General features: G+C 49.2%; 1 protein-coding gene across 2 annotated transcripts in view; it reads left to right on the top strand.

The window, feature by feature from the left end:
* The first annotated feature begins 2835 nt into the window (after window positions 1-2835).
* Window positions 2836-11886, top strand: part of USP22 (ubiquitin specific peptidase 22) — a 196300-nt gene continuing 187249 nt past the window's right edge. For both annotated transcript variants that reach the window (XM_084641403.1, XM_084641402.1), the window contains exon 1: window positions 2836-3096. In XM_084641403.1, the coding sequence (XP_084497529.1) occupies window positions 2971-3096 (126 nt within the window). In that variant the 5' untranslated portion in view covers window positions 2836-2970. The remainder of the gene's footprint in view (window positions 3097-11886) is intronic.

Genomic DNA, 11886 nt, shown 5'->3' with positions numbered 1-11886 from the left:
AAGAACTGCATGAACTGCTCCTGTTATCCCTACAGGAAGTTACCCCCAGATCATGGGCACAGTGGCAGGGAAGAGTGTGGGAAGTTTGCTCTGCCGCAGGCCTGTAAATAAACAGAGAACTTCATTCACTGGGGCTGTCAACACAATGCATTTCACCAGTATTAAATCCCACAATTATTTTAAAATGGAAATATACATATTATTTGCAAATAGCTTATTAAATAATTTGCAATAATTTTCACACAACAGTGACTAAGTATCCCTTATTTCTTTTTTCAAATGGGAACTCCAGATAACATGAGACAAAATTCTGCCCTGTGATATGCTGTCACAATTCTCTTTGACTTCAATGAGAGTTGAACTCACAGGCCTGAGAGCAGAATTAAGCCTCATAGTGCTTTATGTATTAAAAAGCCTGATATAGCAGTTTCAGCTGAGTTTAATGTTTGGGATCCCTACCAAAAGTGCTTAAACAATAGCATGAACTGAAAAAGATTGACAAACCAAGTGCTTTAGCACTACCTTTCTTATTGCACAATCTTCCAATTGCTAGTGCAAGAGCGATGTCCTCTGCAGCACCTGCTGTCTGAAACAGCCTCCGGTATCTCTCTACCTCTGTCTCTACAAATCTCTGCCAAAAGCCTGTCGTTTCCCCCTCTTATCTATGCCCGTTGTCTCCCTCCACGGTTATGTAACTCTGTAAGTATATTAACTCTGTAGTGTGTGGCAGAATACAATCTGTAAGAGCTGTGTATAGGTCCAAATATTTTTGTGTTTTTTCACTGGCGTGTCATTTCCTTATGTATTAATTTAGAGGATGGGGCTGAAGTAATACCAGCACTGATCATATCATGGTTTGCCATGGTATGGCATTTAGCATATCAGTGCCATAAAATGATGAGATCTCATTGTATTAGGCTCCATTAAATGGTTCTTAAAGGCTGAAAACAAACACAAATTCTAAAATATTTGAGCTCATTTTGGTTTCCACTGAACATCAAGATACTTGAATTCCTAAGGCTCATGCGTACATAAACTTGCAGCTTATGTGAAAAAAGCTACAGTGCATCTCTGATTTCAGGTTTCAGAGTAACAGCCGTGTTAGTCTGTCTTCGCAAAAAGAAAAGGAGTACTTGTGGCACCTTAGAGACTAACCAATTTATTTGAGCATGAGCTTTCGTGAGCTACAGCTCACTTCATCGGATGCATACTGTGGAAACTGCAGAAGACATTATATACACACAGAGACCATGAAACAATACCTCCTCCCACCCCACTCTCCTGCTGGTAATAGCTTATCTAAAGTGATCATCAAGTTGGCCCGTGGTGGGCGTCGTGGGCCTGTGGTGGGGCAGAGCAGGGCTGTGGTGGGTGTCGTGGCCCTGTGGTGGGGCAGAGCAGGGCTGTGGCGGCCGTCGTGGGCCCGTGGTGGGGCAGAGCAGCTCTGTGGCCCGTGGTGGGCGTTGTGGGCCCGTGGTGGGGCAGAGCAGGGGTGTGGCGGGCATTGTGGGCCCGTGGTGGGGCAGAGCGGCTCTGTGGCCCGTGGTGGGCGTTGTGGGCCCGTGGTGGGGCAGAGCAGGGGTGTGGCGGGCGTTGTGGGCCCGTGGTGGGGCAGAGCGGCTCTGTGGCCCGTGGTGGGCGTTGTGGGCCCGTGGTGGGGCAGAGCAGGGCTGTGGTGGGTGTCGTGGCCCTGTGGTGGGGCAGAGCAGGGCTGTGGCGGCCGTCGTGGGCCCGTGGTGGGGCAGAGCGGCTCTGTGGCCCGTGGTGGGCGTTGTGGGCCCGTGGTGGGGCAGAGCAGGGCTGTGGCGGGCATTGTGGGCCCGTGGTGGGGCAGAGCGGTGCTGTAGGCCTGTGGTGGGCGCCATGGGGGTGTGGTGGGGCACAGTGGCTCTATGGCCTGTGCGTAGATGTGGGGACGTATCCTGCCCTGCAGGAGAAAGGGGGCAGCAGCTCCAGCGCCCAGCCTCTACCCCCCTCCCCCTGCTTCCTTTCAGGAAATCACTGGGGTAACAGAGAAGCTGCAGGGATAAGCGGATATGACAGCAGCTCTGCCCCGCAACGCAGCCTGATGCTGTGGGCGGCTCCACCCTGACAGCTCCGTTCAGCCAATCCCTCTAGACCTCTGCCTCGCCACGGGCGCTCCGCGGCCAATCTGGCAGCGCTGATTGCAACACGGGCCCCGCCTCTCTCTCCTCATTGGTGTATTTGCGTTGTCCATCATCTTATCAGTGCCCGCCTTTTCCCCCTGGGACGTGTTGGATAGGGCGACGCGCCAATGAGACGCCGGAGGAGGCGTAGCCCAAGCCTGGAGCGACAGGCGTCGGACCAACGGTCGCGCTCCTTCCCCGGGCTCCCATCCCAATGGTGGAGGGGCGGAGGGGCCGGCCAACACCGCCCCCTGCCCCTTCCCTGTTGGTCGGTCCCACTCCGGGCCTGGCGGGCTAGGTTGAGTTCGCAGCTAGGGCCATTAAGCGCTGCGGGGGGAGGGGGAGCGATTTAAAGAGACAGAAGCCGAGCAGGCGGCCGGCTGGGGGAGCAGCGGCGGCGGACGACGAGCCCCCCTCCCCCTCGCGGCAGCACCTCCGCCGCCAGCGTCTCCCCGAGCCCCACCGCCTCCCAGCGGCCTCCATGAGTTAACGGCAGCGGCGGCCGCCGCCGCCTCCTCCTCCTCCTCCTCGCGCGCCCCATCTTTGTGCGCTGCCGCCCGGCCGCCGCGCTTTGTTCGGCGCCGGGGGGGGGGAGCCCGGCCCTCGGGGCGAGCCGCTCCCCGCGCCCCGCTGCAGCTCGCGGGGGCGGGGGAGGCCGCGCCGCCGGAGCCAGCGGCGGGCGGCGTGAGGGGGCCGGCGCCGGGGAGCGAGCGCGCGAGCGGCGGCCCCGTCCCGTGTCCGTGCGGCTGCGAGGGGGAAGGGGCCGGCTCGCTGCCCGCCGGCCCGGCCCGTCGGCGGGCGGATTGATGAGGGGGGGTCGGACATGAGTCCGCCGGCCGCCGGGTGCTGCCATGTGACCGGCTTCAAGGTGGAGAACTGGAAGCAGAACCTGCGGGCGATCTACCAGTGCTTCGTGTGGAGCGGCTCGGCCGAGACCAGGAAGCGCAAGGTACCGGGGCTGGGGGGGGGGGAGCGGCGCGCGTCCCTCCGCCTCAGCCCGCGCGGGGCCACACCCCGCCCCGCCCAACCCAGCGGGCCCCGATCCCGGGGGGGGCGGCTCCGCCCCTGCCTGACCCGCACCCGGGCCGGGGGGGGGGCGGCATCGTCTCCGGCCTCCTGGAGCGGGGAAGGGGCTGCCCAGCCCCGCCGCGGGGCGAGGTGGTGAAGGGACAATCGCGGGGGAAGCGCCGTTCAGCCCCCCCAGGGAGCACGGGAGGGGACGCAGGGGATCCCCTCCGACACCTGCCCTGGGCGGAGGGGCTGGGCCGGTGGCGGAGGCTGCCGCAAGGGCTTTCCTCTCCCATCCAGGGGTGGGAGGCTGGGCTGGGCCGAGCGCCGCCGCCGCCTCCGCCTCCCAGGTGCTGGGGGGAGTGAGGGTTTCCCGGAATCAGGCAACCGCATTGCTTTTCTGCGGGGGAGGGAGAGCTCCCGGGGCAGATGGGCATGGCCGGCCTGCAGCCGAGCGCTGGGAGGCAGCCTCCTGCAGTCAATAGGCGGCTTCCGATCAGGGTCTTGTACAGTAAGTGACAGGCTGGGATAAGGAAGCCGAGAGGGAGAAGTGGATCTTTAATTCAGTGTGTCACCCACTGGTAAATTATTAAATGTAGCTACTGCATAGGCACTTAAGCGGATAGAGGCCAGCGTTTGGGAAGCATGGGATACAGAGACTGAGGCTTGTCCTGCATCTAATTTATGGAGTAGTGGGAAAGGAGAGAGGCGCTTGCAAATCACGCTTGCACATAATGTGTACTTAGAAAAGGCTTAAAGACACAATGACTGGAAATACGTTTGCAGATTTTTATGTCTGTGGAATGACTTTTTTATGATCTAATGCATCCACTGATAACAGAATCAGAAAGAGATTCCCAGTTTGGTGTGAGGAGAAGGTGGGGGGAGGGGGGAAAGAATTTAATCAGTATTTTATACACAGTAAGAGTGAGGGTACTTTGCTCTTGCAAATGTATAGAGAATGTACTGAACAAATAGCATAATGAATATATTGGAGAAGACTGATGGCCAGAACATTTGTGTAAAACAAGTCAGTTACTACTTGACTGATTTTTAAAATATCAGTCATGTACACAGACCTGTTTCTGCAAGGTTGGTCTGTTAACTGTTCACAAATTCTCTTCCTTGGAGTTAACTAGTTCTTACTTCAAAGTGACTTTGCAGATTTCTTTTCAGTGATCATGTTAATGACCGAAAAGGAGACTGCAACAGCAACTCAAGGAGTAAAGCTTGTTCTTCAAGGCAGCAAGGATAGGGCCTAATATTGAAGCAATTACCTGTCTTGTGATCATAACTTCTTTTCATTCGATTGGTCAAATCACTCATAAAAATAGAGCTAGTTATAGAATGAAAGACAGCATTCAGAAATTAGATATATTAAAAGGGCTGATAAAAGGACTGTGCAACTTGTGTGCTATCCAACTTATAAGATCTTTTTTTTTTAAAGGGGCAGCAAATGGGACACTTAACCACACTTATATATTTAGTAAAACTATTTAGTCATTTCATGTTCAAGCATTATTAAATCTAGCTACTGGCATATTTGAATATTTATGCTCCTCTTGTCATTGAATGTAGCCTAATGCTTCAGTAACAAACTTTTTCATACCCCGTAATAATTTTGTGTTAAAGGGAGGAAAGTAGACCAAAACATGACTTGTTATATGGGATATAATGGCTTAAATGAAAACATACATTCATGGTGGTTAGTTATGTCTAGTATACTGTGAAAGACAAAAGGCAAATGTGAGGTAGGAAGGCTGACCGCTATCAGATAGTGAGTCTTACTGCTAGAGTGTTGATTTGTTTTGATTAATAACATGAATACTTCCTGCCTCTTCACCTAGAAATTACTTTTAAGAATAATTAAACTAATTTTGAATGAGTATTCTAGCAATTGGAAAATAATTCCATATTCGTCTGTGGTATGCTACTATGAATGTGGTATAGCTTTGATATTAAGAATGTGCTCCTCCATGGATGAGAGTTCTTGTTCTGAATCCTGATCAATATGTAGAAGTGGATAGAAAAATGACTTCAGAAAAACGGGACCTTTGATTTTTTTTTTTCTGCTGATAACTCAGTGACGTAATTTGAGAAAACAATCATAAAATCTTGTTTATTGCTGTAGAAATCATGCAAAATTACAGTTGTATATGAAGATTCATTGAATAAACCTTCTCTTGGTCATAAGAACCTACCATGAAAACTGTCTTGCACAGTTGGTTATCCAGTGAGTCCAGTCTGTCATTCTTTAGATTTCTCGGACACTACCTTTACTTTTTGAGTGTTGAGTCTTAAAAATCCAGATAGCAGTAGAAACTACAGGGGGCAGAAACTGTCCATTTCTGCTGTTTTACTAGGTTACTTATACTGCTTGCTGCATTATGTTTTAAAAGACCATTTCAACACTGCTTGCTTTTTGCCATTTGTTTCCAGTCTTTACTCTAATTTTTTTTACAAATACGCTTATATGGTCTTAAACTCTTAATCCAATACACTCTAAATTTACAGAATATTAAGTAGAACAGCTAGAATTTTAAAGAGGTAGCTTTCTAAAGAATCTGAGTGTATTTCCTGGTTATGTTTTTAATCAGAAACAAGCAATGGCTATAACACATACAGTTAAAACTGATCAGGTTTTGTGTAGGGCGTCTTGTATACAGACTCCTCAAATATTTTTGTGGCTTTTATTTACACTGTGGTTTTTTTAGCCACTAGCATAGCTAACTGATGCATTTGCACCCGGGCAAACCACTAGTGTAGACAGGGTACATTGGTGTAAGATTGCTCTGGGGCAGATGAATTGGTGCAAATCACAGTTTACACCAGTGTACCATTTCTGAGTTAAGGGTTTGCATTGGTGCAGATGCATCAGTTTAGCTATGCTGATGGCTAAACTCCACTGGAGACCAGACCTGGCTGTCGGGGGTTTGAAGAATACAAATAAAAGGTGGGGAGAAAATCCAGAGAAAAATATCTTTTTGAAGTTGTGGTGAGTGGGATTGAACATGTGAACTAGGTCTTTACACTTGTCTTCAAACAGGATCTTGATGAGGAATGAGAGAGTAATTTAAGATGTCTTGAAAATCAGACTTGAGCTAGGGCTCTGCGGATGAAAAAATAGCAGATTAATTTATGCTGAAAGGTGTACAAGCTTCTGTCAAACCATTGTTAGATCATAAACAAATATGTGACCAAGTGACTTTTCACTCACAGTGACAGTGGGTGAAATTCTGGCCCTGTTCAAGTCAGTGAGGCCTGGATTTTCACCAATATATTTAGACCTGGAAATGGTCATATTTACAATTAAATGGGACTCTACATAGGTCCTTTAAAAGGACATGATCTGTTATCTGCTCCCCAAATCTAACTTTGTGTTAGTGAATGAAAAACAAAATAACTGACTAGAAACAAAAGTGAACAGACCAATCCATTATTTGTCTAGTCTCAAATACATAAAAGTGAAATGCCTAAATGATGAAACATAAGTTTAAACTTCGGTAATGTTTCTTGGAGCTTTAAATTCAGTGTCTATGGTGGAGGCCCGCAGTCAGTTCATCATAATCATATGCTTGGATGTTTGTGGTTTGAGCAGTTAGTGTGCTAAGTAGGGGCCTTCTGAACTCAAGGAACAGCTGGACCCCAGCTCTGGTTGGGCAAGACTGCTGGATCTTGCAGGTAAATATTCTTCCCCCCACCCCATCATGCAAGGCTCAGACTACCTCTATTCTTTAGGCAAATACTGAATAATAAAAATTAAGCTTGTAGTCGTTTGTTTTGCCACAGTCATGTTGTACTTAGGGTCCTATTTGTTCTCTAATGCATGATTGTTTCACGCTTACGCTGATCAATCAAAGCATCACTGGCAGTCAGGGGCCAGGCACTGTTGTGGACAGTGAGTGCATATAAAATGTTTCTGCCTGTTTTGAAAGCATTTGGTTTGAGAGATCTTTCCTGTACATGTAAGAGGGGAATACTGGAAGAACTAATATAAGCTCTCAAACAAGAAGAAACATTCTAAGTGCATCCTCCTGTGAAAGGTGTCCTTTTCACATACGTCCCACCTGGCAAAGGTTTCCAGGCCCTATATCTCTAATTCAGATAATTTCTCTTTACTCTCCCAGAGTATTAATTCCTGTGTATTTAAGACTGCATTGACTTTTTTCCCTCTCTAAGGCAAAGATGGGCAAACTTTTTGGCCCCAGGGTCACATCTGGATATGGAAATTGTATGGTGGGCCATGAATGTTCACGAAATTGCGGGTTGGTGTGCGGGAGGGGGTGAGGGCTCTGGCTGGGGGTGCAGGCTCTGGGTTGGGGCTGGGGATGAAGGATTGGGGGTGCAGGAGGGTGCTCTGGGCTGGGACTGAGGACTTCGGAGGGCAGGAGGTCGGGGGGCAGGGGTGCAGGCTCCAGGCAGTGCTTACTTCAAGCAACTCACAGAAGCAATGGCATGTCCCCCCTCCGCCTCCTACATGGAGGCGAGGCCAGGTGGCTCTGTCCGCAGGCGCCGCCCCTGCAGCTCCCATTGGCCACAGTTCCTGGCCACGGCACACACAGAGCAGGGCAGACCCTGCTCCCCAGCTGGAGCTCGAGGGCCGGATTAAAATGTCTGGCGGGCCAGATGTGGCCCCCAGTCTGTAGTTTGCCCACCATTCCCTAACCATAACCTTAGAGCAGGGAACCAATTATTGTGCATGTACTGACAGATAAAAGTAGCAGATACTTTAGTTCACAATTCAACTCAATTTCTATTAAATCCTTGCTCTTTGAGTGGCTTGTGCACATTCCCGCTCATGGCATGCTTTGGCAGTGTGGTTCTGATGATGCGGTGTTGAGTAGCACACTCACTGCTCCTCCCTTCACCGTTCCTGAACACTTTGAGAGAGAGAGGCGCTATGGGAATGCGTGTTCTAGCCATCTCAGTTCTTTCCAGATACAGCAGCAGATGGACCAGGAACCTCTCTGAAGACTCAGCTCCATGGAAGTTTTAGGATTATTGTAAGAAATTTTATCTTAAACATGATTTATTTAAGTTTATTACAGTAGTTCTTGGGGGGCTAACCCAGAGTGGGGCATCATTGTGCTAGGCATTGTAGAAACAGAGTAGTAAATGGAAGAGCTTACACACTAGATAGACATAGGCACACTGTGGGGGAAGGGGTATAACTAAGGCTCAGATTTTGTCATGGATATTTTTAGTGAAAGTCTTGGACAAGTCGTGGGCAATAAAGAAAAATTCATGGAAGCCTTTGACCTGTCCCTGACTTTTACAAAAAATATCCATGATAAAATGGGAAGGGGCTGGGCAGCTGTGTGGTGGGTGGGGGCTTCAGGGCCCATACCACAAGTGGGGCCTCAGAACTGCAGGGTGGTCCCCCTACCTCGCTGTGGCGGCCACGGAGCTGTGGGGTACCCCTGTTGCCCATGGCAGCTTGGAGCTTGGGGGACTACTGCCTCAGACCGTGGGGGTAACTCACAGCTCCCCGCCACTGTGGAAGGCGGTGGGACCCTGCAGCTTCCAGCTGCTGGGGCTGAAGTCATGTGTCCCTGACAAAATCGTAGTCTTTGTTCACTGTGTTATACCTATGTGATGGAAGCAAACATCATGTTAATACCATAGAAGCAAATATAATGTGAGTGCCATGATTTTGGGGGCTAAATTTACTTAAGACAGGATAAACTAGCTGGAGAGAGATCAGAATGTATGTGAGGAGGACGGGATAGGTAGGGAAGGGGAAGGTTGGAGTAATCAGTGCTGGGCAGAGGAAGTCCACTCAACTGTAGAAAGCTCTCTGAATGTCTGAAAGTCCCTGGTCTGGCTGCTTCTGCTGGCTGGAGTATCTGGGACTGGCTTCCTCTCTGCAGGTTTCCACCCAAAGCTGCATGGTGGAGGCAGGACAGGTCGTAGTGCCTCCAGATTGTTTCTGTGTGTGTGTCTGGGGGGGGATTGGCCCAAGCTGGGCCCCGTTTTATCCCCCTCATCCCAGTGCAGCAGTCCCTTCTTTGGCTGCTCCTGCTCCAATGGGTTGGCTCCTCTGCAGTTCCTCCTCTCTTCCTCCTCCCCCACCCATGCTATGGCTGATCCAAAGGAAAAGAGGCCAGGATTCAAGGTAGGTGCATTATCCTGCTATATTTCCTGCATTGAATGCCCATATGAGGTGTCTAGCTTGCTTGGGGAAGGGACTCACTGTGCACTGTAAAAGAGAGAATGAGGCACTTTCTCCCCAAGAGCTCATGAGAAGCATCAGAACAGGCTCCAAGCCTTACTACTTCAGGAGGCCAAAGCTCCAGTTCTGTAACCAGTGGATCCAAGAGTCAGACTGAGGTTTGGATTGTACCCTAGCCCCTCAAGGAATAAAAACCCCAAGATCGCTCTAAAATTTCCATCCTCTCCTCCTGAAGTGAATGCAAAACCTCCAGTATTAGGGGTTCCTGAGCCATCAGATCCTAGTTCCAGATACAGTAGATCCCTACAGGTGTCTGCCTCTGTTAGCAGAGCCATTCCTAATGGGAGCACCGTTTGGGATCAGACTCCTCCCATTCCAGGTAAGAGTATGATACAAAATACTGCTCCTATTAGCAGGGCCAAGCACAGTTCTGGGTTTCTGTCAGATCCCTTGAGGTCAGTTCCAAAGATACCCTCGGAACCTAGGCTAAAGGTTATGGCACAGGGCAAATACTTAAAGAAGGGTCATTCCCCTAATGTGACAGCAAAATGGCTGTGGGTGTTGGTTCTGATACAGTGCCATTGGTATCTAACAATATTTGTCCAGGTACATCACTCACATTGGCACTTAGAATCTGAGATGGAGGTTATGCAGATCCATACATCCCATGGTCAGAGAGTTAAAGGGAATAAAAGAAAAGCCGCAGGGCCGCTTACAGCTCTAGCTTCCTCAAGGGTGGAAAGACACAAGATCGTGGAGCAGATTCAGATTTCCCCAGACCTTTCACTCTGTTTCCTTAGAACTCCTACAGGCTCACCAGGAAGTTTGGCATTCTTAAAACATAAAGGGGAAGACAAAGCCACTAGCTTTCCCCTTACTTACTGCTTCAGATCTGAGAGTAGATCCACAATCTGGTATTAAATCTAATGGTGACGGGTTAATTTACAACTTCTGTTCCCATCACTTGTAAAGAGTGGGAAACCGAGCAAGCACTACACAGATGCTACACACTGTTCATATAAACAGACAATAACCTTAGCTTGTTCGGTACTAAGATAAGGAACCTGGCATATTTGTCAACTTCCCTCCCTCAGCCAGATGGCCTTATTGTCCCCTGTCTAGATGTTATGTGGACACGGAACAAACTCATCCTTACAGGGATCTATCCCTTCCTAGAAGTCGGGGGAAGCCTCAGACACTGGATACAGTGCTCCCAGTTCTGTCTACATCACCAGAGTATAAAGCACTCATAGGAAGAGCTGATGGGAGCTATTGAATACCAGGACACTGATCTGGAGCCTAATGTTCAGAGGTCTTCTAATGTAGGAGTTGCAACCGCATCTTCCTCTTCTGAAGATGCCATTCATTTTAAAGTGGAAGATGTTTTGACTACCATTTCATGAAAAATCCTATCTATGTCAGGAGATAGCTAATCTGGTGTTTGATACACTGGGGTCCCCTTCTAACAGCAAGATCGCTGTACGATCTCTGTTTTAGAAGAGTTGTTGAAAGCAGCCAAGTCTAACCAGACCATTTTAAAGAAGATACAACAAGCTTTAACGGTTACATATGAGGGATTTCCCCTGCATGCCCACTTTCAACTCTCTGGTGGTTGCAGCAGTTCAGAGGACAAAAGGCCAAGTGCATTTTGCACAGTCTGACAGGGAGGTCAAAGATGTGTACACCCTGAGCGAAGATTCTCCTCTGCCTCCCTAGACCAGTGGTTCTCAAACTTTTTTTCTTCGTGGACCACTTGAAAATTGCTGAGGGTCTCGACGGACCGCTTAATTATCTTTCCAAATGTTGTTTGTACCGTCTATTGTAAAGCGCTTTGGATAAAAGTGCTATATTTAAAAAAAAATACTTTTGTTCTACAAATAAAAGCACACAACTCCTATTTTAGGTTTCAGAGTAGCAGCCGTGTTAGTCTGTATTCGCAAAAAGAAAAGGAGGACTTGTGGCACCTTAGCTTATGCTCAAATAAATTGGTTAGTCTCTTTCGTGAGCTACAGCTCACTTCATCGGTAGTCTTACCTTTCTAATGCGATGGATGTGCCCTCTTTCCTCTGCTGCGGCAGCTCCCGAGCTGGGGCTGGGAAGGAGCGGGGTCTCTCCCCAGCAGCTGCAGCCCTGCACATCCCAAATTCCCCCACCCTCTCTTCTCACCCCACTGCCCCCTACTTCCCCCCTCCTCCTGTAACCACCTCACCTTACATGTACATCTTCTCCAGGGTCCAGGCACTTAATTAGTAGAGCCACACCTGTGCAGTTCCACTGATTTTTGTGGGTGGCCCTTCATTCTCTTGTGTGCAGCTGCCCAGGTGCGAACCTTAGAGGAAACTGTCTGCGGGCCACCTGGATGGAGCTTGTTGACCACTGGTGGTCCACAGACCACATTTTGAGACTCTCTGCCCTAGACATGGGTGTTTTGAAATTACCAGGCTGTAATATCTCGGTATTAGTGTCGTCTCTAGGAGAAAACCACTTTGTGTAAGGACCTTCCTGAAGAGCAAAGGAAACTGGCTAGGGCCTTAGTAGCAGAAGGACTACTAGTAGATG

Source organism: Lepidochelys olivacea (assembly GCF_965140295.1).
Source record: "Lepidochelys olivacea isolate rLepOli2 genome assembly, chromosome: 10".
NCBI classification, from domain to species: Eukaryota; Metazoa; Chordata; order Testudines; family Cheloniidae; genus Lepidochelys; species Lepidochelys olivacea.
The sequence above is the reverse complement of the archived record's forward strand: the minus strand, read 5'-3'. Positions and strand labels throughout refer to the sequence as shown.